At 41.9% G+C, this 25,300-nt stretch overlaps 1 protein-coding gene across 6 annotated transcripts in view; it reads left to right on the top strand.

Annotated features, from left to right (window-relative positions):
- The first annotated feature begins 9,166 nt into the window (after positions 1-9,166).
- The window catches only part of MYBL1 (MYB proto-oncogene like 1), a 61,362-nt gene continuing 45,228 nt past the window's right edge, over positions 9,167-25,300 (top strand). For 4 of the 6 annotated variants that reach the window (XM_073631756.1, XM_073631754.1, XM_073631752.1 and 1 more), the window contains exons 1-3: positions 9,167-9,323; positions 24,275-24,377; positions 24,449-24,520. In XM_073631756.1, coding sequence (XP_073487857.1) covers positions 9,226-9,323; positions 24,275-24,377; positions 24,449-24,520 — 273 coding nt within the window. In that variant the 5' untranslated portion in view covers positions 9,167-9,225. Of the gene's footprint in view, positions 9,324-9,392; positions 9,688-24,274; positions 24,378-24,448; positions 24,521-25,300 lie in introns of those variants that run through there. The other 2 variants (XM_073631757.1, XM_073631755.1) reach the window with 2 other exon arrangements.

The following is a 25,300-nucleotide window of genomic DNA, read 5'->3' as shown; positions in this document are numbered from 1 at the left end:
CATACCTGAAGATATCAAAAAAGTAGATATCAAATCTGCCCGAGATACACCTTGCTGGGTTTGTGTGTTAGGAAGGTTATAAAGGTTATAAATCGAATTTTTGAAATTCTTGGGTTATAGACTATGGGTCTGACAACTTGGTGCCTAATTCGGATGTAATTTGAGTAATATGCGGTTTAGTTTGTGACCCTTTCAGTGCCCTAGCTAGGAGAACCCCTGGTTTATTTCCATATTCATAGATAGACTGTTTATGTCGGCATAGTTTTTCCTTCACTTCAGTATTTACGATTTGATTATACTGCTGACGTAAGGTGAGTAATTCTTTCTGTCTGTAAAGCGAGTGTTTTTTTTATGTATAGCCTCAAGTTTACGGATCCTCAGAAATAACGACGCAGTTTCCGACTGCCTTAGTTTCTTTATCCTCGCTCCATTCCTCTTATAACGCATTTATGTGCCTCCCACAATACTGTGGGAGGCTTATTAGGTTGATAATTCTGACTGAAATATTCTTCTAAACCCTGAAGGATCCTGCTCATAGTGTATCCTTTAACAGTGTATCATTGAGCCTCCACGACGAGTTCCTTGTAGCTATTGTGTTTAAGTCTGTCCATTTGAACCTGTCCATGGTCGGCAAGCAAAATTGGTTCAATCGAAGTGACTCGAACTCTGTCCAGATCTTTCTGAGCGATAAAAAAGTAGTTGATTCTTGAATATGTTGAATGTACTGGGGAGAAAAAGTATAATCACTAACATTGGGGTGTTGTAGACGCCATACATCTACCAATTGCAAAAGATTTAAATCTGCCTTCAGTTGCTTTAAATAAGAGAATGATAAATGAGATACCCCCTTTGAAACATCTAGAAGTGGATCATATGCAAAATTAAAATCCCCTCCTACGATCAGTACACCATCGGTATGTTCTAAAATCAGGGGGGTCAGTGACCTTAAGAACAGCAACTGATTCTAATTTGGAAGATACACATTGACCAAAGTTACCCAGGTAGCCCCAATTGCGCCCTTGACAATCAAAAATCTACCCTGCTCATCTGCGATGTATGTGCCTGGCGACCATGGAACAGAACTTGCTATGAGAATACTGACTCCATTAGCTTTAGAAATCGGTGATGAACTATGATATACCACTGGATATACTCTGTTAGTCAGTTTTGGATTTTTCCTGGCCTGAAAATATGTTTCCTGAAGAAAAACAATCTGACTCCGCATTTTGGTCAATCTCTCAATAACCTGGAACTTTTTTCCGGGACATTAAGGCCTCTCACATTAAGGGAAGTTAACGTTACCGGGGATGTCACTTGTGCCTTGGGATGGTCAGGAGCCATGACTCCCCCAAAAATAAAAGGGGAGGGTGGGGACAGTGAAGGGAAAAAGGGGGGGTGAGAAGGTGAAAAGACCTCTGAAGAAAACAGAAACAAACAAAAAAAAAAAGGGAAAAAACCTCTACTTTCCCAACCTAGCCCAATGGGACTGGGAGATACCTAATTGGGGGTGTTCCCTTGCCCGGCACTGCTGCCGATCACTAAAAGAAAGAAAAAAGAGAAAAAAAAACCAAAAAAAACTGTACTGTAAAGAGTCTTTCTCCAAGGGCATTCATAAAACCATACTCACTTCTCCAGGTCTATTAATAGAAACCAAAAGCCTAGCTAGATTAAGGAGTCTATTTAATGAAATACCATGCCCACCATGATATACTAGGATATACACAAAGGAAAAGAAAAAAAAAACCCCCAGCGAAACTCAGACTCGAAATTCAGGTAAAATCTAACCAATTAGGGACTTAGTTCACACCCCAAAAACGTAAACAGATCTTGAAGTTGGTCTTGGGTGTGGAGAAAAATAGAGTGATTCTCTTTCTTGACCTTCAAATGAAATGGATGTCCCCAAGAATATGTTGCCCCAGATGCTTTAATCTGGTCCAAGAGTGGACGCATACATCCTCTCATACGTCGTGTATTTCTTGATATATCCGAGAGGATCGATATCCTTGCTCCAGCATGTTCAATCTGACCTAACTGCCATGCTCGACGCATGATCTCTTCCTTTATATTGAAAAAATGTATACGGCAAAGAACATCACGTGGACCCGACCCCTGGTAGCTTCTGTACGGAGTGACTCGATGTACTCTATCTATTATCTGAGTTCACTACGCAGTTATTTGTTCCTGCTAATATGATCGCCCTGTCGCTCCCTTCTATTGATCCCACTAAAGGGGCAGTATAGCCAGTAGGGGAGGGTGGTAGTGTAGAGAAAATACTCTTCGTTCCTTCTGTCCTGAATAGGTTGTTCGCCATGGAGTTAATATGCAAGATAGGGGTGATAGTGGTAGTAGGATTACTATTTCTAGTTCCTGTTCCCAGGACAACTGTAGGTCCAAAGTTACCCTCTGTGTCCCCTACCATGCTTTGAGGATCCCCTCTTGGACTAGCCGCTGTTTCCCCCCTATTATCAGGTACATTTCCAAGAGTGTTTTCCCCTCCCAAATTATTGTCCTGATTGTCCAGATTGTTCTCCGTGTCTACAAGGGGGGCTGCTAGTTTGGAGTTCCGGGTGGTTCGGGCTGTTGCTGTGGAAGAAGTAGCTTACTATGCAGACACTATTTGTGACCTCTGAATGTATGAATGCTGCAAATATAATGTGGGTGTGCATATTACCAAGACATGGTAATTCAAAGACTGTATAGCTCAATATAGACCATGGATTAAAGCAGTAAGTCATTAAAGTGTTACTAAACCCAGGACCCTGCATTCACAATATCTGGTCTCCCACAGTACACAGAACATGGAAATGCAATTATTTTAGTAAATATAAACTGCTAAATTTCTCATCAGCAGTATATAGCAGTCTTGTGACTTCTATCAGTGTCTGGCAGAGCACTGGTTAAAGCTTGTAGGAGGAGTTTTGGGTTTCATTCTCCTCTGACTGTCCTATGAGGATGCCCCCTGACCCTCTGTCCAGACAGTGCTGATTTGCCCTGTGCTGATCACATGCACCCATCCAAAAAAAACTCTTTAGCAATACACACCAAACTGAGCATGTGCAGAGTGCCTCCTATGGCTCTGTACTATCAGCAGATGGCTTGGGGACAGTAAACGAAGGGGAGGATCAGAGAAGACAGGATGAAACAGCCTTTTTATACAATGCAGATGATTAACCTCTTAGGTTCCACAGTGAATATAACAAGCATGCTTTATTGCATATACAGACTGATTGTACTGTCGTGGCTTTAGTAACACTTTAAGGCAATATGTAATGTCAATGCAGAAAGTTGTCACATAAATGATTGGCTCCAATATTGCAAACTGCTGGGTCCACAGACAGGATTGGGGCTTCAATTAGCCAACAATAGTTGTAGCAGCAAACGGAGGATATAACTTGTACCATCAAGAGAGTCATGTGGTTACATGGTTACAAAGGTATGCAGACAGGCAGAGTAGTAGTTCAAAAGCTGAGGCACATGCTAAGAATAGGGACAGGAAACTGCCTAGAAACTCGCTATTGCCACTGCAAACAGAATGTCATTTGTCATGGTTCCAGCCACTGGTCTCTATGTCTTTCCAATTCTGTGTGTGCTCAAAGATATTCATAATGAAAATCCCATCCACAGATGCCCACTCCCTGGGCTCTCCAGTCAGTATAGCACTGTCACCGCTGCACACACATGATGTTGGGATGGTCTCAGCATGAACCCCTGAGAATTAGGGATGTGAACCCCTGCCCTAAAAGTGAATGACTACAAGTCCCAGCATGACCCGAGATCTAAGGATGTAACTCCTTAGATCTCAGGGGTTCGTGCTAGAACCTGTAGTCTTTCACTTGTAGGAGGGGGGGAGGGAGTGTCAGATCCTCAGCTATTAGGGGCTCATGCTGGAATCTGTAGTCCCTTATTCTTGGGGGGGGGTCACATCCCCCAAAAGTGAAGGACTACAAGTCCCAGCATGAACCCCTCCTCTTTGTATGGGTCTCTGGCTCGGCGGTGACTTGCCCGGCTCCCTCATGATGACACTGAATGCAACAGCCTTTAGGGGAATTTGTGCTAAAAGAAGAGATTTGGGGGGGGGTGTGTGTGAGGATGTGTGAGGAGGGGAGAATTGTGCTATGAGGGGAGATTTGGGGGGACTTGTGCGGGGAGGGGGGAATTGTGCTATGAGAGGGGATTTGGGGGGACTTGTGCGGGGAGGGGGGAATTGTGCTATGAGAGGGGATTTGGGGAGGGGGGTTTTGCAAGGAGGGGGGTGGTTGTGCTAAGAGGGGGGTTCGAGGGGGATTTATGCGAAGAGGGGAGATTCGTGCTATATGAGGGGATTTGTGTGAGTACGGGGGATTTGTGCGAAGAGGAGAGATTTGTGCTATGAGAGGGGATTTGGGGGGATTTGAGCGAGGAGGAGGGATTTGTGCTAGAAGAGGGGATTTGGGGAGATTGTGCTAGGAGAGGGGATTGGGGGGGGGGGGGGTGTTGTGCGAGGAGGGCGATTTGTGCTATGAGAGGGGATTTGTGCGAGGAGGGGGTATTTGTGCTAGGAGAGGGGATTTGTGCTAGGAGAGGAGATTTGGGGGGGGTTGTGCGAGGAGGGCGATTTGTGCTATGAGAGGGGATTTGGGGGGATTTGTGCGAGGAGGGGGGATTTGTGCTAGGAGAGGAGATTGGGGGGAATTGTGCGAAGAGGGGAGTCTTGTGCTATATGAGGGGATTTGTGCAATGAGGGGGGATTTGTGCGAAGAGGGGAGATTTGTGCTATGAGAGGGGGATTGGGGGGATTTGTGCTATGAGAGGGGGATTGGGGGGATTTGTGCTATGAGAGGGGGATTGGGGGGATTTGTGGGAGGTGGGGGGATTTGCAGGGGAATTTGTGCTAGGAGCAGCAGCAGGACAACATAATGTCACCCCCAGGAGGGGGGTGACACCATGTTTTACCACACCAGGTGACAGCAACCCTAGTGACACCACTGCGCCAGGTGGCTCTAGCAACCAGTGGCCAGTAGAGTCTCAGCCAGAGGTGGAGGCGGAGTCAGCACTACAGCTGGGTCCCTAAACTAAAGCGGCTCTCAGGCTAGTCTATCTGCACTGGCCCAGTCAGTCCTGTTCCCTGCATTCCTCGGTAAGCGGACTGCTCGCTACTGTCCCTTCTGCCAGGGGGGCAAAAAGTACAAAATATTGTTTTTTTCAAAATTGACGCTTTTTTTTGTTTATAGCGCAAAAAATAAAAATCGCAGAGATGATCAAATACAACCAAAAGAAAGCTCTATTTGTGGGAAAAAAAGGACGTCAATTTTGTTTGGGTACAGCGTCGCACGACCGTGCAATTGTCAGTTAAAGCGACGCAGTGCCGAATCACAAAAAATGGCCCGGTCATTGGACAGCCAATTCTTCCAGGGCTGAAGTGGTTAATGGGCGCCAGACACTTCTTGAATGCAAAGAGATTTATTGTCTCTTAAACAGAACTGTGGGAGAAAGGGTTAGGGCCAGGACACTCTTTAGTAGTTGCAATGTTAATTGGCAGACTTCGAGATCTCTATTAGGTAGACAGCCATGCAGGGAAAGACACCCAGCAAGACACCACATCTGCATGAGTAGGACGGCTATCTCCTATGGCAACAGTCTTGTAACAGTTTCTAATACAAGTTGTAATGAAGTCCTTTACTTCCTCTACAATCTCCTATTGTAGATGTTCAATCAACTGAGCTCCCAGTCTTTCGCTAGACTTGCTGATTCACTACCACTGGATCCCCTCAGCTCTTCCAATCTTCTCACTCAGTATCTTCTTCAAGCATCACCCCCACGTCCCTGCTGGGTCCCTAGCTTGGCACTCACAGATACTCCTCAAGTGTCACCTCGATGGCCCGCTCGGTCCCTGGCTTGACACACAAGGCTGCTCTGCAAGCGTCACCTTCGCTCGCTGGGTCCCTGGCTTGGCACTTGCTAAAGTTTCCTAATCCTTCACCATACCTGGTCGGTGAGAATACTGCTCTAGTACTTGCTTCAGCTACTCACAGTGGTCCCTGGTAACAAGGTGGATGGTCCCTTAGTGGCGGCAGCTTCCCCTCTACCGCCGACCATGACAGGTTCTCCAGCCGGCAGAACCGTCACTTTTGGTTGGACTGCATGATGCAGTTCCAACCGTACACTGATCTCTTGCTTCTGGATAGGCCCTAAGACAGCCATTGGCTGAGACTACCCCATTCATTCTTAATCTGTCCTTGCAATGCCCTTGTCTTATCTAATGTCACCAGGTACCCAGCCATCTAGTGACAGAAGAGAGAAGTGCAGTAATTCCACAATTAGGAGGTCAATTGATTTCACTCTGACAATTGGCCGAGGCAACCACCGCCTGGCAACTAAATTTAACAGCATCCCTGCCTAAACATCAGGGTGCTTCATATAGAAGTCCCAAGCAAGTTTGCACTGAATATTCCTGGGCATCCCATAATTCCCAATTTCCCATCCAAGTTTAATCCCCTCAAATAAAAATGTAAAAAAACAACAACACTATGGACTGTTCTTTGTTTCTGAATGACTGTGAGATGGATGTCTGGCTGGGCAGGGCGACAAGTGAACCCCTACATTCAGCAACCCCTACGGGGCATGGCTACACTATAGTTCTACCTACTGTAAGGGACTTCTCTCCAATATTTTTATTTTAGCCCCCCCCCCCAAAAAAAAGCCTTTACTATCACTTTACAGAAGAACTAAACCAAACTATTTGAAAACTGCAAGCAGCCAGCTTTTTATTGCAAAAGAGACATACCATGTCTTTCCTCCACTAATACTTACCTGCCTGCTTGCAGTTTTTTACAGAATGTACACTAAGCTGTGCCAGAATGACCGACTCCCGTGTGCATTCATCCATCAAGAGACCAAAAACCCAGAGAGAAGATGACAGCAGAGTGCATAGCTGGAAGGTGATGGTATCTTTAGGGGTTTAGTTCCTCCCTAAAGTGAAACTTCACCCACAAGGGGACGCTCTGCTTGTTTGGATCCTTTCTTCCTCCTCTTTAAAGTGGTTCTAAAGGCTCAAGGTTTATTTACCTTCATGCATTGTATGCATGAAGGTTAAAAAACGTCCTCTGTACAGCAGCCCCCCCAATACCTGAACCCAATCTTCCTCCAGTGATATGCATGAGAGCCTCGGCTCTCTGGGGACTGTCCCTCCTCATTGGCTGAGGCAGCAGCAGTAGCCATTGGCTCCGGCTGCTGTCAATCAGAGCCAGTGAGCCAATGAGGAGAAGGAGGGGGCGGGACAAGTCACGACTCTGTGTGAGAACGGACACACAGAGCTGCAGCTTGGAAACGAGCCTGCTTAGGTTCCTCCATTACAAGCTGCATGCTCTGGGGGGTAGGAGGGAGGGGCCAGGAGCACTAGTAAGGGACCCGAGAAGAGGAAGATCGGGGTGCTCTGTGCAAAACTATTACACAGAGCAGGTAAATATAACACGTTTGTTATTAAAAAAAAAAAAAAAAAAACGAAAGCCTTTAATATCACTTTAACAATCAGCACTTTTGGGGGTTGGGGGAGTGGGTACATGGATTTAAATGGTACCCGCTCCCACTTCTGGTTAGATCGCAGCTGCGATCTGCATGGAAGTTTTCTGCCCCCCCCCCCCAGCAATCTGGGACACTTTACAGGTCCCAGAAGACTGGAGGACCATTCACAAAGCACAGCGCGGCTCCGGCATGCACAGTGGGAAAGACGGCTGTGAAGCCGCAACCCTTTGTTGCAATTTTCCCTTTTTTAAGCTTCTGGCACCTGGACCCGAAGCCAATTGAAGAATCGGGTCGGGTGAGGACAGTGCTGGACCCCTGGATAGGTAAGTACAGTATTTGTAGCTGCTAACTTTTAGAGCATATATAAACCCAGCAGTCGTATTTCTGATATGTGCCTGCTGTACCATGTACTTATATGAAAAAGTATCCATTTCTCTTTGTATTGCTTTTTTGTGTGAAGTCCATGGTGTTCTTGCCAGTCCCTCTGCTTTTACTATTAAGAAATGACCACACTAAGCAGGAGAGCACAGCGTGGTCAGCTCTCTGGCTGTGCTGGGAACTCAGCCTGCTCTCCTCTGTTGATCAGACTTTTCCTGCCCCTCCCCCCACAGCCATTCACTGCTAAGGTCAGTGTGCTGCTGCTTCTCCTCCCCCAACTCTTATGCAGCTGAGAACAGAGGGAATGCAATCAATTATAAAAAAAGGGGGAAATGTATTTATAATGTTTTTTATATCTATACTCAAACGTTTTGCTTTTCATTTCCATTTTAACTACTTCCAGACCGCCCACTGCACATATACTACAGCAGGACGGCCCGGCTGCACAAACCGATGTACCTATACGTCAGTCCGTAAAAACAAAAAAGTCCCTAAATCTTTCCTCAGTTTTGTAGACGCTATAACTTTTGCGCAAACCAATATATGCTTTGTAGACGCTATAACCATATATGCTTATTGGAATTTTTTTTACCAAAAATATTTAGAACAATACATATTGACCTGAACTGATGAAGACATTTGATTTTTTTACTGGATATGTTTTATAGCAGAAAGTAAAAAATTATTATTTTTTTTTTTTTTTTTTTAAATTGTCGGTCTTTTTTTGTTTACAGCACAAAAAGTAAAAACCGTAGAGATGATCAAATACAACCAAAAGAAAGCTTTATTTGTGGGGAAAAAAGGACATCAATTTTGTTTGGGTACAACGTCGCACAACCGCGCAATTGTCAGTTTATGCAGTGCCATATCGCAAAAAATGGCCTGGTCATAAGGGGTAAATCCTTCCGGAGCTGAAGTGGTTAAATTTAAAGTGTTGTTTACAATGTGATCGTTTACAATCACTTTCATTTGGGGGGGGGGGGGCTGGAGATCTTTAAGAGTGTAAAAAATGTAATTTCTGGAGTTGGTCTATAAGTGGGTGTATTATAAATGGAAAGATTGGGCCATACACCTGTCAGCACCCTCAGGGCAGACACACTCCTCTGCACAGCCATGTCACTCCCAGACCTCTCATTACATCAAGCCAGAGGAATGAGCATCCTGACCACTGACAGCTAGGCGGACATCCCCGCCCCTGACACGCCCCCTCCACATCACAGCCAGCCTATCGGGTCACGTGATCTGTTGACTCGCTGGATGATTAGTGTAGCGGTGGGATCCCGCACTCCCCCCTATGATTAAAATGGTACAAGCCGTACAACATACGCAGTATGACAATACAGGACAATGTCTGCGGCTGGAGGGTCCCCCCTGTCTTTATGTAGACAGCCCAGCCGCGCCGCTCCCGTTCAAACCGATCCCTGTCTCTGGCAGGTCACATTAAGGTAACGCGGGAAAAGAAATGAATTCAAGATCCATTACCCCGCCCTCTTTTCATGGTCTCCCCTCCTCCTGTCTTTTCGGTGGTACCGCCCCCTTTTGCCGGTGCGCCCTATTGGCCTGTTCCACTCCTCTCGCCCCGCCCAGGTGTCAGCGGCGCTCGTGTGTGCTCGTGGGCAGTAGAGAGGACTCGGGGCACAGGGGAGCGAGCCGGAGCCGTTGGCTGTGTGTGATCACCGGGGGGGGGGACGGAGAGCTGTGACCGGGGGGGGGCCCCGGGAGGATGCTGGCCTTGTGCCCGGGACCTGCCGACCTATAGAGAGCTGCGTGTTCCCGGACAGAGCGGAGGATGGCGACCAGAGTACGCAGGTGAGTCTTACCTGTCCGGGGAGGAGGAGGAGGGGACCGGCACCACTGACCCCCATGTCATCGATTAGGAATGAGGGACTTCCCTGCTGGAGAACTACAACACCCAGCATTGCATCATCATAACTGACACCAACCCTTCCCTAACCGACCATCATATAGTGATATCATCACACAGAGTACTGATCAATGTCATTATCCCAGTTATCGGGGGAGGGGATTGTAGAGACCAGATCACACATTATACATGGAGGGGATTGTAGAGACCAGATCACACATTATATATACATGGAGGGGATTGTAGAGACCAGATCACACATTATATATACATGGAGGGGATTGTAGAGACCAGATCACACATTATACATGGAGGGGATTGTAGAGACCAGATCACACATTATATATACATGGAGGGGATTGTAGAGACCAGATCACACATTATATATACATGGAGGGGATTGTAGAGACCAGATCACACATTATATATACATGGAGGGGATTGTAGAGACCAGATCACACATTATACATGGAGGGGATTGTAGAGACCAGATCACACATTATATATACATGGAGGGGATTGTAGAGACCAGATCACACATTATATATACATGGAGGGGATTGTAGAGACCAGATCACAATACGGTCAGCTCAGGGATCATCTATCAGCGCAGTGTCCCCAGAGATGTCTTCACTATGTATCCGGGGGTGGGTGTCACTACCGATCCCAGCATGTCCTATAGAGGAGGACCTAATAATACAAGTCAGGGGTCATCAGATATTTAGGATCAGCACCCAAACCTCTCTGTACTGGTGTGACATGATTTATGGAAAAATCCGATGGCTTCTTCTATAACATACATTTTATAGCAACCTTCATCCTTTATATATGGAGGGAGTTAAAAAAAAAAAAAAAAAAATTGAAAATAATTTATATTATAAATGTGTATATTAAACATATACATAATGTATATTATGTATGTGATTTTTTTTTTTTTTTTTTTAAATATAATTTTTTAATATATAGGTGTGTGTGAGATATATATATATATATATATATATATATATATATATATATATATATATATATATATATTTTTTTTTTTAAGCTATATACTTATATAGACACATATAGGAAGTATAATATTAAAACCATATATAGAGATGTGTGTATGTGTGTGTATATATATATATATATAAAAATAAAATTCTCCATAGCGGTTTTCATTGATTGTATATTTAGGACTCCCACTATATAAAATAATGACTAGAGATAAGAAAGGAATGTAGTTCATTTTCTAAATGCTATTTCAAGTATTATTCCCCTTGTCTGGAAAGTCCCAGATATTCAGAATTCTGTATATCATACTTGTGTTGTCAGTTCCAAATCTTTGTTTACGGGATATTTTGGATTTGTAGGTTCATTTCCAAGCTCTGCATTCATTGTGAAGGTGTATATCTCTTGTTGGTGCCATCTGTTGTTCATCAGATTTCATATTCACAGATTGTTCAGCCATGGGTAACATATTTTGGTTAAAAGCATCATGCAGGTAGTTTAGCTTAATGCTTGCTTAGCTACAGCAAGGGAGGTGCTTATAGGTTTCGTACAAGGCTTTCTGGTGCGGAGAATAGATTGGCTGCACTACAAATGTTATACTAGACATATAGAAGGGGTGCAGATAAGAGACTGGTTACCAGCTTTGCATTTTAATGTAAGATGCAAAAATCTTATCAGAAGTTTTGCACACATATAACTCAATTCACAAAGCTAAAACATCAGAATAAGGAACAATGGGGGTTATTTACAAAAGGCAAATCCACTTTGCACTACAAGTGCACTTGGAAGTGCAGTCGCTGTAGATCTGAGGGGGACATGCAAGGAAAAGAACAAACAGCATTTTAGCTTGCACATAATTGGATGATAAACCTAGCAGCTTTACACCTCAGATTTACAGCGACTGCACTAACAAGTGCACTTTCAGTGCAATTTTAAATGCACTTTGCACTTGTAGTGCAAAGTGGATTTGCCTTTTGTAAATAACCCCCAATGTGTCACATAGCTAAAATATAAGTACTTATGCATGTGTTAAAGCTTTGTTAACTAAGTCTATTGAGGATTTAGATAACAGAAAAAAGTATTTTATACATTTTTATTTATATATATATATATATATATATATATATATATATATATATATATATATATATATATATATATATATGTAAATATTATAGAGGGACAGGATTAGAACACCTGTCATGTCCTTTTTTCTGTTTGTGTCCCCTTTTTATTCACCCTCTATTTGTCCTTTTTCTTGTGTGTATTTATTGAGTGCTCGTTGATATTTATTGCTCAGAAAAAAATGCTCCAAATCTTGTGTATAGTTTACGCCAAGCATTGGCTGATCAACAGTTAGAAATGTTAATTTATTAATCATCAGACAAGAAGATTGTGTGAGGGTGTCTGCTGACAAGGTCCAGTTCTGTACATGGAGATTGAGGGACGAGATCAGAGAAATAATGTTCATTCAACAAAGTTTTGCAGGTTGTGTGTAATACTGATGATAGAGCGTTGACACATTGGGAAGAGATTTACTAAAACTGGTGCAGCTGTGCATGGTAGCCAATCAGCTTCTAACGTCAGATTGTTCAATTAAGCTTTGGCAATAAAACCTGAAAGCTGATTGGTTACTATGCACAGCTGCACCAGTTTTTGTAAATCTCCCTCATTTTGTTCTCCAGTGTACGTATCACTTGGGAGAAAAGTGATATGAATGTCTAATTGGCATTCAAAGCGAAGTTCCACCCTTTTTTAGTTTATTAAGAGTCAACAGCTACAAAAAGCATAGCTGGTGATCTTTAATAAACCAACACTCACCTGTCCCACGGTCCAGGGATGCGGCCGCTCCTCTTCCCCTCCTCTCCTTGACGCCGTCATATATACTGTGGGCACCTGGCGTGCTGTGCTCTGCCATTGGCCAGCGATTTTCTGGGAGCTGTGTTGTGTCCCAGAAGATCACTGGCAGGGAGGGGCGAAAGGAGGAGTCGCCTAGGCGGCCGAGGACCTGGAAGGAGGAAGTGGGACAGGAAGTCAGGGGGCGAGGAGTGCTTAAAGCTGAAGTTCCACTTTTGGGTGGAACTCCGCTTTAATGAAAAATCAATTGATCTCTAAGAATTGGTACAAGTACAACAATTACTTACAACTTGCTCCGCTCCCCAATCCCGCAATTTATTTTTCTTTAGTGAACATATAATGTATTAAAACTGTTCAGCTTGCATAATAGAAGTTAAAGAGATTGTAAACTATATCCCCGCCCCCCCACATTTAAAATAAAAATGTTATACTTGCAGTGTGCAATTGTTTGCATAGTATGTATCTTCTGCATTAAAAATCCTGCTTGTTCCCCATTTTTTGTTTTATTCTTAAAGTTCCACTTTAATACATTTTATATAATTTTCTTCTACATCTTTCCTTTTGGATTTTCCAAAACCATATAATATGAGGTCAAACTTAAACACTTTCAATTTGTTTGCAGTCAGGCAGGCCCTTGCACTACATAATTGAAGGAACATTGAATAAGAATATTGTATATTGTATGGCCAACTTAAAGGGGTTGTAAACCCTGGTGTTTTTTTCACCCTATTACATCCTAGTATGCAGGTGAAAAAACTTCTGTCACTGAGCCCTGTAATGGTCTCTTGGATAGATTGATAGCAGCGCATCCATAGGCTCCCGCTGCTGTCAATCAAATCCAATGACACAGGGGGCGGGGCCGAGTCAAGCATTCTGCATCTATGGACTAAAATGCTGGACTCGGGAGTGCGCCTGCAAGGTAACCCCCCGAGAGAGCACTTCTCCTAGGGGTTATACGATGCGGGGAGGAGCTACCAGCGCCGCCGGGGGACCCCAGAAGTCGTGGATCGGGGCCACTCTGTGCAAAACGAACTGCACAGTGGAGGTAAATATGACATGTTATTTAAAAAAAAAAAAAAAAAAATCCAATCAGTTAGGGTAGCCCCTATATTACACCATCATGATAAATCTAAAGAAGATTGTAATGTATGTGGCTAGTTTTTGAAAGTCTTCATACTTTGCCTGGTTACACATCGCAGTCACAGGTTTGTACATAGGAGTGCTGGGACAGACAAGCAATCACATTTCAGTTTACACTTTTTAAGTGAAATAAGGTAAATCCTGACATATATCGAATATGCATTTTGCAATTTTTGCGGCCTTATTGAAAAAATCCATAGGGTGCTACATACCAAGAGATTCTTTTATTTATTTATTTTTTTGTTCATCCTTGTTTTTTTTTTTTTTATTGATGTGTTTTCAACTCATTTTTTAAGTGATCATTTTCTGATTCTCTTTATAGTGATCAGAATTATTCTTCAATCTTGTGTTTGTGATTGGTATTTGAACTGTGTATCCACACTTATTACCCAGCCATGGAGAACTTCCTTTGCAGGCTTCAATGAATTTGCTGTGTGCCATACCGCAGAAACCCTGGTGTAATGTATCACAGCTACTGAATAAGTCATGTGTATGTAGGAGGTGGGAATGTTATTGCTGGTTTGACTAGTGATATGCTGATCCTCTCTCCATTTGTGAGTAGTTCCAGCCGGTTTGCCATAGCAGGCCATGATTCACCTGTGTACACAGAGGATACATAAACTCGTGTAATAAAAGGTGGAATACTACTGTACAGTATGCAGGAGCAGTGCATGTGCCATTCACTTGCACAACGCACAGTAACACACCTATTGTACACTGTGCTGCTTCAGAAGAAATTGTGTGTTTCCCATCTTTCCTGCATTCTAATTTAATGGGCATCCATGAAGTGATTTTAAAGACAGATGGTTGTTTTGTTTGTTGTGTTGTTTTGTTTGTTGTGTGTTTTTGTTGTGTTGTTTGTGGTTTGTTGTGTTGTTGTGGTTTGTTGTGTTGTTTTTTTTGTTTGTTTTTGTTTTCTCCTTAAAGCATGGGTGCTCAACCTGGGGCCTTCCAGCTGTTGCGAAACTATTAGCTCCATTAGGCATTGCAGTTATAAGCCTGACCCCCAAAGGTTGAGCCATGATGGGACTTGTAGTCCAGCAACACCTAGAGGACCATAGGTTGAGATCCCATGCCTTTAAAGGATAAGTTCAGCTTTCATAACGTTTTACACCCATATCCATGGTGTAACATGGTATTACTAAAAATGAGCAGCCCCTGCACCCTCCCGAGGTTCCATTGCGACAGTGAGTGGAGGATATTCTCCCCGCCCCCATTGCCACAATTAGAAAAAAAAAAATACAGGGCTCTGCCCCTGTTGGCCGCATCATTCATGCACAGAGTTCTGTGAATGGCAGAACTACAACTACCATCATCCATTGCAGCCAACAGCTTGTAGTTCTCAATTAACTACGAGGGCACTGGTGAGTGCTCTTGGTCATTCATTGATCACTCTTGCTATTTAGTAACTGCCTTGCTCATACTTTGGGAAGACCACTACGCTGACAGTCTGCAGAAGCCTTAGATTGCATCTGTGACCTGCTTATTGCAGGTGCAATGCTTTGCAGGCTCCTAATATAAAAAATAAATGCACATTTATTTTTTTACCTGCAAAAAGATGTGCATTTATTTCTTTCTAAAAATAAAAAAGTGAACTGATCCACTTTCAGACCACCCACTGTATATATACATCAATACTTTGACGTTAAATGTCGGGGTTATGGCTGCACATAGCTGCCATAACCCCGCTATCTTTTTAAACAGCAGGCAGTCCGCTTTCACATAAGTGGTCTCAGCGGCAGATTTGCCACAAGATCACTTTTATGGGCGGCAGAAGGGGTGCCCTCTCCCGCTGCCTCCTGGTTGTGTCCGCTGCTTATCAGACCCGATCCTAAACTATTCAATCGTTGGGATGGATAGGCAGGAAGTCGAGTGAGGGCAAGAGGGCCCCCACTCGACTCTATGCCCTTGGAGGACCAGGGGGAAGTTAAAGGTCACTTCCGCCCTCTGGCCTTAAAGGGCCCCTTTTTATTTATTTATTTATTTTTTATTGCATTTAAAGTGGTGTTCCGGCCGAAATGATACTTTTTAAATAAAAATACCCCTATAATACACAAGCTTAATGTATTCTAGTAAAGTTAGTCTGTAAACTAAGGTCTGTTTTGTTAGTTTATAGCAGTAGTTTGTTATTTTATAAACTTACAGTAGGCCGTGGCCATCTTAAGTCTGGGCATCTGAAGCCAGACTGCATTTCTTCCTGGATCTCATCCTTGCACATCTCGCACATACTCAGTGCAGCACAAGCAGTGTAATAGGTTTCAGGTCGGGTTTCCATAGCAACGGCAGTTTCAGAGGAAGTTGCCGCCCCTTCCCACAAGGCATTGCAAACAGGAAATGATGCCATGGGCCGCGGCCAGGGAGGAGGAAGTGAAAAATGAATACAGCAGATATACAGTAAGTGCTGAGAAAAAAAAATTAAAAATATCTAACTCGTTTACAGTGCACAGTTTAGTGAGGGATGCTGAAGAGTTGTAAAAGTGGGTGGAACTCCACTTTAAGTGTAGATGTGATATCTGAGGTCTTTTTGACCCCAGATTTTACTTTAAAGAGGACCTGTCCTGCTTATTTCTATTACAACTGTGTTCAAACCAAACCACACGTGAGGTATCGCCGGAGCGAGAGCATTAATTCAAGCCCTATATCTCCTATAGATCCCTTGCAGTAGGGCTGCTCCCACACTGCAAGGGGTAATTCTCGTTTAGGTCTAGGGGACATAGAAAAGATCTATTTACCCGATCCTCCGCCTCTCTGTGCTGCTAGACTGGTCTCCACAGCATCTTTTCCCCAATGCTTCAGTTGTCTAAGATCCTATCGCCATCAAGACCATTGCAGGGTCCATAGCCCATCACTGGCTATAATGATGCCAATGGTCAATCCACCACTTTAAGCATGGTAGAGTGCCATTTGCCAGTACTGAGTATCAGGCATGTTAAAGTGCAGAAACTCTCCCCTAGACTAAAAAAGCAATTAACCTTTGCAATGCAGGCACAGCCCTACTGCAAGGGATCATTTTTATGTTTTCCGGAGCTGGGCTTTAAAACTCACTGAAATATCTATTTTACCCCTTGCCTTGTTTATAGATCTGCTATATTTTTTATTCATTTTATAAATTGGGATTTGTTTAGCTGTTTGTCCAGCAAAACCGCTTATACAGTCATTCTGTGCAAATGGGGCAAAACCAAGTGTTCTCCCACTATTTCCGCTACTGATCGAATATTATTAACAGAGTGGTTTGGGGAAATACCATATTATGACCACTAGATGGAGCTCAAGGTCATAGGTAGTATGCATAGGTTTTTCCCGAACCACTGTATTCTTTATGAATAAATACCATTAGACCTGTAGCGGAAATAGAACATTTGATTTTACCCCATTCGCATAGCATGAATGTACGAGTGGCTTCTCCAAAATGGTATTTATTTATTATATTTTTTAAATACGCTCCATAGTATTTATTTTCTATGAGTTTTAATATACAGGGCTATGTTCAATGATGATTTATTGCACACCATGGCTTGAAGGTCTTGCGGGTATGTTGGAGATGTAGGGGAATTGTGGTTTGTGACCCTTGGGGTATAAATCTGTTCTCTCAAAAAAATCAATGAGATTACATGTGTTCAACTCTACTCCATAGGAGCTTACAGTCTAATGCCCTTACAGTAGCCACTGTATGTGTCATACATTAACAGTAAACCTAATGATATGATGCAGAGAAGGAAATGCATGGAAATAAGGGAGACTAGTCAAACCGCATGCAGATAAAGTACTGACTCAAGACTCTAGAGCAGCAAACCCACATAGAACTACCCCCCAAGCCTATGTACCACCAGTATTTTACAATCGCACACACTTTAGATCAGTTCTGGGTAGTTGATAAAGAGGCCCTGTCACCTCTACACTGATTGTCATTTACGTCTATACCACAAATCCCCAGCTAGAACTGTCACAGCCTTTATTCCCTTGCTGTTGATTTCTCTGTTTATGAACCAGTGACTTACATTTTGGTATTTTGCTTTATTTGCCACATCTCTGCATGTATCTACAACTTTTAAAGTACTATTAAACCAAAAAGTAAACATTTTATTATACTGCAGCTCACCATTTCTTAGATGTGATGGCTGCATTAGTTTTATTTTTTTTTTTTTAGGCTTTCTTTCTTTTATTCTTACCTGGTCATCCTGCCAGTAAGTCTGTTTTTCAACAGAACAAGCTGTCTTGCTGATGTGGCAGTTGGAGGGTTGAGTCAAACCATTTACGGCAGGGGTGCTTACAATGCTCAGCTTTTATTTCCTTATGTAAAAGCTTTATTCCAAAAATAACAACAGTTTGCTGTAACTGCTTATAAAGTGTGAGCTGGAGTTTGGCTTAAATTTGTTAGTGTGTCTATATCTGCTAATACATCTAACACTCCCCTCTTCCCCCCCAAGATTGCTGCTGTCCAAAGGTGTCTTTTGTTGCTTCTTCGTCCAGAGCGAGGTCACTCTAAGGCTCCATTCACATCTATGAATGTTGCTTTTGAGTGTTTCTGCAGTGCTTTTTGCTGTACTTTCTGTGTTTTCGGACATGTGTTTTTGATGCGTTTTGCATTTTTAATGCTTTTTTTTTTTCCTTTTTATTTGGCCAATTTGTTGGGCAGATTAAATGTAAAACACGCTGAAAACGCACTGCATGCTTTTCTGCAGCATCTCCATTAAAATCTATTGAACCAGAAAAGCAAAAAAAAAAACAGCATTTTGCGTTAAAAAAAAAAAAAAAGTCTGACCCTTTCCAAAAACACAGCGGCTGAAAAAAGCATAGACGTGAATGTTTTCCATAGGATACCATGTAAAAAAAAAAAAAGAGTGTCCTGCGCTTCTGCAAAAAGCATGAAAAAAAGCATTGCCTTAGGCTCCATTCACATCTATGCATGGTGCTTTTGAGCGTTTCTGCAGTACTTTTTGCTATGCTTTCCGTGTTTTCAGACACGCGTTTTTGTCACTTTTTGATGCATTTTTGCTTTTTTTTTAAATTTTTTTTTTATTTGGCCAATTTGTTGGGCAGATTAAATAATGCAAAATACGCTAAAAACACACTGCATGCTTTTCTGCAGTGTCTCCATTGACGTCTGTTGAACCAAAAAAAGCAGCATTTTGCATTTTAAAGTCCCTGACCCTTTACAAAAACACAGCAGCTGAAAAAAGCATAGATGTAAATGTTTCCAATAGGAATCCATGTTAAAAACTGTACTGCGCTTCTGCGAAAAACATGAAAAAAAAAAAAAAAGTTGGTGCAAATGGCGCCTAATACAAGGGGTGTGTTACTAGATCGCTTGGTGAAAATGGGGGGGGGGGGGGGGGGGGGCAGGGGGGGACGAATGCAGCCACCAAATCTACTAATTGGTAAGCTGCAATAGATTAGATTATTGATTTTTGGTTCAATATCACTTTAAGGAAAGAAGAATCGAAGAGAATTTGCACAAGATTCCCAGCAGCTCAGGAAACTTCCAGCTTTCTCCTTTCGTTGTAGGCCATATAGAGAAGCACACTGCCAGTTATCTGCCTATGAAGCAGACATGGCATCTTATTATAGATGGATGTTGTGTGTATGCCAGGACTATCGTGCAAAAGCTGGAGGCAGAAAGGAATGCAGACAGTATAAGAGGTGTCACCCATCGCCTAGCGTAGAATTATGTCTCCATACATCAGAGAGAGTCATTTATACCTACCCACCTTGAACTCCCATAACCAGAATATCCTCCTATTACTGCATGGATGGTTTATTAGCCATCGCTTGTTTAGAACATTCTTTTTGAGAGGTACAGTGCTGGTAGTCATCGCAAGATTTCTGCTTATATACTTTACAGAGCCAACAAGCGCCGTGACTTTCCTGCATTATCCATTCCACAGACTGATAAAAATTGTAGCAAAAGAAAAATTAATAAAAGATCCCAAAAAAATTCTTCAATCACTTCTATCCTTCTCCTGGCATCTCTGCAGCACCGGCCGCCCAGTCCTTGGATTCATGGCAAAGGAATGCAAGCTGGAAAATGTGACTCTTTATTGGACAAACCCTTGAAGTGCCAGAGCTGCTTGTATTGCATAACAGTATTAACACTTTCCATGCAGGCCGCCCCCTGAGTAAGACCGTAGATTGGTTTACGTATCTCAAAATGTAGATTTGCAACTAAGGATCCCGATAATAAATTAACCGCTATAAAAGTTTTTTCTTAACACAGAAAGGGTTTTATTTCACAAGCTTTGGACCTTTTTTAGTTTTGTGCCTACATTACATTTAAAGGGAAAAGAAACATTACATTAAAAAAAAAAAAAAAAAAAAAAAAAAAAAAAACCCTAAATGAAATCCCAAACCTATAATTGTGATTTCATTTTTTTTTTTTTTTTTTTAATTTTTTTTTTTAGGATTTTATGTTAAGATGTGGTAGTTTGCTTCACAGCTCCTTTTGTTGATTAGAAACCTCTGATTTATCCCTCTGCTGAGTGTAAAGGCCCATGCACGATCGGACTTTCTGACAACAATGTGCTTTATCGGACAATCCGACCGTCTGTATGCTCCATTGGACAATTGTTGTTGGAATTTTCACAAACAAATGTTCACTGTGCATGCTCTCAAACTTTCTGACAACAAATGTGTTACGTCGGATCATCCGATCGTGTGTACACAAGTACAAAAGCGCATGCTCCGAACCAATGCTTAAATTTAGACAGCAATAGCAGAAAGGGTGGCGGTAAAGAGCTGAAAATACACGTGGTTTGGTGAATGTTGGCTGAAAATGTTCTGCTGTGTGCATGCAGAACAAGTACACGGCCAACGCCCCTTCGGACAAAAATCCAATGACAAGTCCGATGGAAGTCCAATCGTGTGTATGAGGCTTTAGACTGAAAAGTAATCATGCAAATGTAAGTAGACTTCTACCTGCTGGCTGCATATAAGACGGCATGTCATATTTACTGGATTAAAAATGTATTTTAAAAAAATGTAATTTTATTTTTTTGTCCTGAGATTTAATGTAATTTAATCCATTAATATAACTAAATGAATATTTAAATATGCACAAAACCGTTATACATTGCATTTAAAAAGTCCTGTTTTTCCTGTATGCTTCTGTAGCCATTTTTGATATCCATTATAATTTTTCTACCCTTTAGGAAGGTAACTTCTGTTGCATAGAGGGAACACCCCCATTATTTTAACGTGTGTGTACATACATATTTATATACTGATCAGCCATAACTTTATGACCACTGACAGGTTAATTAAATAACATTGATTATCTTGACAATATGAGTTGCTGAGATAAATTGGGCATCAAGTAAACATGTTGTCCCTATTGATGTGTTGAAAGCTGAAAAATGGGCATTGCAGTCTGTTGTGTATGGGGCTGGGTAGCTGCAGACCGATCAGGGTGGTCATGCTGACCTGTGCCCATAGCCAAAAGTTCCTACAATGGGCATGTTTGCTTCAGAACTGGACCACACAGTAATGGAGGAAGGTGGCCTGGTCTGGTGGATCACGTTTTCTTTTACATCATGTGCATGGTCGTGCATGTGGGTCACTTACCTGGGGAAGAGATGGAACTTGGATGTAGTATGGAAATGAGGCAAGCCGGTGGAGGCAGTGTGATGCTTTGGGCAATATTCTGCTGGAAAACCTGGGGTCCTGCCATTCATGTAAATATTACTTTGATGCACACCACCTACCTAAACATTGTTACTGACAAAGCACATCCCTTCATGGAAACTATATTCCCTGATGGCAGTGGCTTCTTTCAGCAGGATAATGTTCCCTGCCCCACTGGTTTCAAGTATTGTTTGAGAAGCACATCAATGAGTTTGAGGTGTTAACTTGGCCTCCAAATTCTCCAGATCTCAATCCAATCAAGCATCTGTGGGATTTGCTGGAAAAACAAGTCTGATCCATGGAGGCCACACCATGCAACTTACCTGACCTAAAGGATCTGCTACTGATGGCTTGGTGCCAGATACCACAGCATACCATCAAAGGTCTAGTGACATCCATACCTTGATGGGTCATGTTGTCTTGTCAGCAAAAGGGGGACATTCACAGTATTAGGTGGGTGGTCATAAAGTTATGGCTGATCAGTGTATACAGTATAGTTTCTAAACAGCCTTGCTAATGGACTAAAGCCTAGTACACACTATCAGTTTTTTTTTTTTTTTTTCCGTTCAAGCCAGAATGGGGAAAAAAAAGGAAGCGCTCGGGAGGAGATCCTGTACTAACAATCCAATGTTGGTACAGGGATCTGCCCCGCTGGCTATTGTGTTCTGACAGGGGGACTCAGTACATGACTGAGAGCGATGATCGGATGCCGATTGACAGACATTTTTCGGTCATGCCCCTCTGACGGAAGCCAGACTGGCTGCCATATCCATGGGCCAAATGTCGGACGTGTTTTTTTTTTTTTACCACCCAATATTCAGCATGTGTGTACGGGGCTTAAGCGCCTCCTTTATGAACCACCTGCTGCTCAATGTACAATAGATGATCAAAAAAGTAACCATGTGTTATAAAGTGCCTGCTGAGCACGCATCTGCCCACTGTGTTTGAATTGTTTTTCAAGGGAAACCATCACTATTGTATGTGCTGTTTTTCTTTTTCTTTCTTTCTTTCCTCTTTTACATACCGTATATACTCGAGTATAAGCTAAGTTTTTCAGCACATTTTTTTTTTTCTTTTTTTTTTGTGTGCTGAAAATGCCCCTTGGCTTATACTCGAGTCTGTGTCCATCTGCAGCTTCGTGTGCCTGATCTCCCAGAGCTGTGACCTCAGTCTAGTCGACAGCCGTGTAGTGTAACAAAGCCACGCCTTCTCCTTGTCCATGATGGGCAGAACACTGACTCACTGCTGGGAAACTGAGTGTTCCGTCTATCAAGGATGAGGAGGAGAGGGGGCTTTGTTACACTGGATGGTCACCGACTGACTGCATGACAGGTATGCAGATCGGCACCATGAGGCATGCAATGGGCACAGTGAAGCTGCAAATGGGCATTGTTGACCCTCTTTTCCACTTACAGTCGCTGCTGCATTTCCTACCCTAGGCTTATACTCGAGTTAATACGTTTTCCCAGTTTTTTTTTTGTGTTAAAATTAGGTGGGTCGGCTTATACTCAAGTATATACGGTACATTTTTTTTCTCTCCGTGCCACAGATTCCAAAAAGCATTGTTTATTTTTCTTTTAAAGACAGATGTAGTATAGCAAAAGCTGTTTACCCTGTATACTTTCGTATACTTTCTCTATATTTATGCTCTGGCTCTTTTTTTTTGTGTGTAAATTTCTGCTTATGCTATTGTGCTTCGTAAACACCAGGCTTTTCCCAAAAACAATTTTATATAAGTCTGTAAAACATTTTAAAAGGAACCTAAATGGTCCACTGCTGACTGAAAATAAGAATGAAAAATATCATTAATATTCACAATTTCAGGTTTACAGATTTAAACATATGCTTAGTCCTCAACATAATAAATTAAATCAGAAATTTATAAAAACTATGAATTCAGTTTTGAGGTTCAGGTGCCAGAGTTGTTATCCTAGCTTTGGTGTGCAGTTAGTCACTAATCTTAAATATGGAGGGAATGGAGTTTAGTTATTACGGGCTTTGTTGGCTTCATGGTTCTTCCAGGTTACTTACACACTAGGCTTTGACATCAAGACCAGATCTCCAGGGGATGGCATTGGCAGCCTGTCATTCTTCTGTCTGTAGGTTCACATAAAACTTGTGATCTGGATTCTTTATTGGTCAACTGGCTTTCTGAGCAATTGGTATCATGTGGTTGAAAGAATAAAAGTTGTCATTTGCTTGTTTGCTTTATTCCAGAATCTAGGGATGGCCAGTTATGGGAGATCTCTCACCAAGAATGGACTCTGCAGTTAACATTACCTTCCATATGACTGATATTCAGATGCAGTGATTTGGAAAATTGCTGTGCAATAATGACCTCCGACACGAGCTGAACCCTACACAGTCTTATTGTCTCAAGAGACGTTGGACTGGTGAATCATTTGGCATTCTTTGGCAATGTAGAGCTTAAAGCATCACTATATAAAATGTCCTTATCTGCATGGGTTAATCCATGTAAAGATGGTCTTATGATTTTATTTTTTATTAAAATGCCAAGCTGGCCATAAAAAAAGTGACCGTTTTTACATGAGTTGGAAAAACCATTTAACATTTGTTATATGGTGCTTTTTTTTTTTTTTTTTTTTTTTTTTTAGTTTTTTTAGGAAAATGTGGAGTTGGTGTTTTAATTTGTTGCTTGCTTTTAGTCCATCTAACACTGCATGTCTTTCTAAGCCTACACTATCCACAAGGTAACATTGCAATGATTTCACTGCAGAACGAACACTGTTGCCACTTTGTCAAGAGAATTATGGTGGGGGGGAGGCAGGTCAAGAGGTGATAAAATTATATTACAATGGGTTAATGCTATTGACAGACTGCATATGTCATTTGTGACTTCACCCATTAGTATAAACACTATGCAACTAATTGCCATAATTCATATTTTCTTCCCTCCCTTAGTGAGGATGAAGATGACGACCATTGTGTCGATCGTGATTACGATGTTCCAATACTGAAGGGGCAAAAGAAAATCTGGAATAGAGCCAAGTGGAGCAAAGAAGAGGTATGGCTTTATTTTACTGTTCCTTCTAATATTGTAATTACTGGCCTTATTCTAATTCATGTTTTTAACAGGATGACAAATTAAAGAAACTAGCGGAAGTGCATGGGACTGACAACTGGAACTTGATCGCAAGCAACTTCCCGGTAAGTCTTCTGAACTCCCAGAAATAAAAGGTGTGGGATGGGAGCAGCTATAGTCAGCCAAAAGGAAACTCTACCTTCCAAAAAATGTACTTTTTCTCAGCAAATACTATCTGCATGTAAGAAGAAAACCTAGGTATGAACTGGAGTATAGACCTCCAGTAACCTACAATGGCAGACTATAATGACAAAAAAACAGGTTTTTTGTAGCTAAAATAAAACATTATTACAATAAAAATTGTTAACTAAAAATTGTCTCAGTCGTTTTGCCGTTCTAGTCCACCATTGTAGGTTACTGGAGGTCTATACTTTGGTTCACACCAAGTTTTTCTTTTTATGTGATTTGGATGAGGCCATAAAAGTCTCTTTTTTTATATTTCTATCATCTGTATGTAAAATTGGCAGAGCACATAATCCTATTATTATTTTTATTACTCTTATTATTATTATTATTATTATTATTGAAACATCTTTGAACATGTCTTTAAAGTTACATATTTTTTTTTTTTTTTTAACAGTGATAGTTGCATAGTTTAATGGTTGCTTGATTCTGCTAACTGCCAGATTTATGTAAAGTATCTCACAAAAGTGAGTACACCTCTACATTTTTGTAAATATTAGGGTTGTCCCGATACCACTTTTTTAAGACTGAGTACAAGAACCGATACTTTTTTTTTCAAGTACTCGCCGATACTTATTTTTAATGTCATATGACAGTTTGACTGGGCACTGACTGATGGGCAGTGATAGGCGGCACTTATGGGCACTGATAAGTAGCGCTGG

The sequence above is a fragment of the Aquarana catesbeiana genome, linkage group LG05 (assembly GCF_042186555.1).
Source record: "Aquarana catesbeiana isolate 2022-GZ linkage group LG05, ASM4218655v1, whole genome shotgun sequence".
NCBI lineage: Eukaryota > Metazoa > Chordata > Amphibia > Anura > Ranidae > Aquarana > Aquarana catesbeiana.
This window is presented reverse-complemented; position numbering and strand designations above follow the sequence as displayed.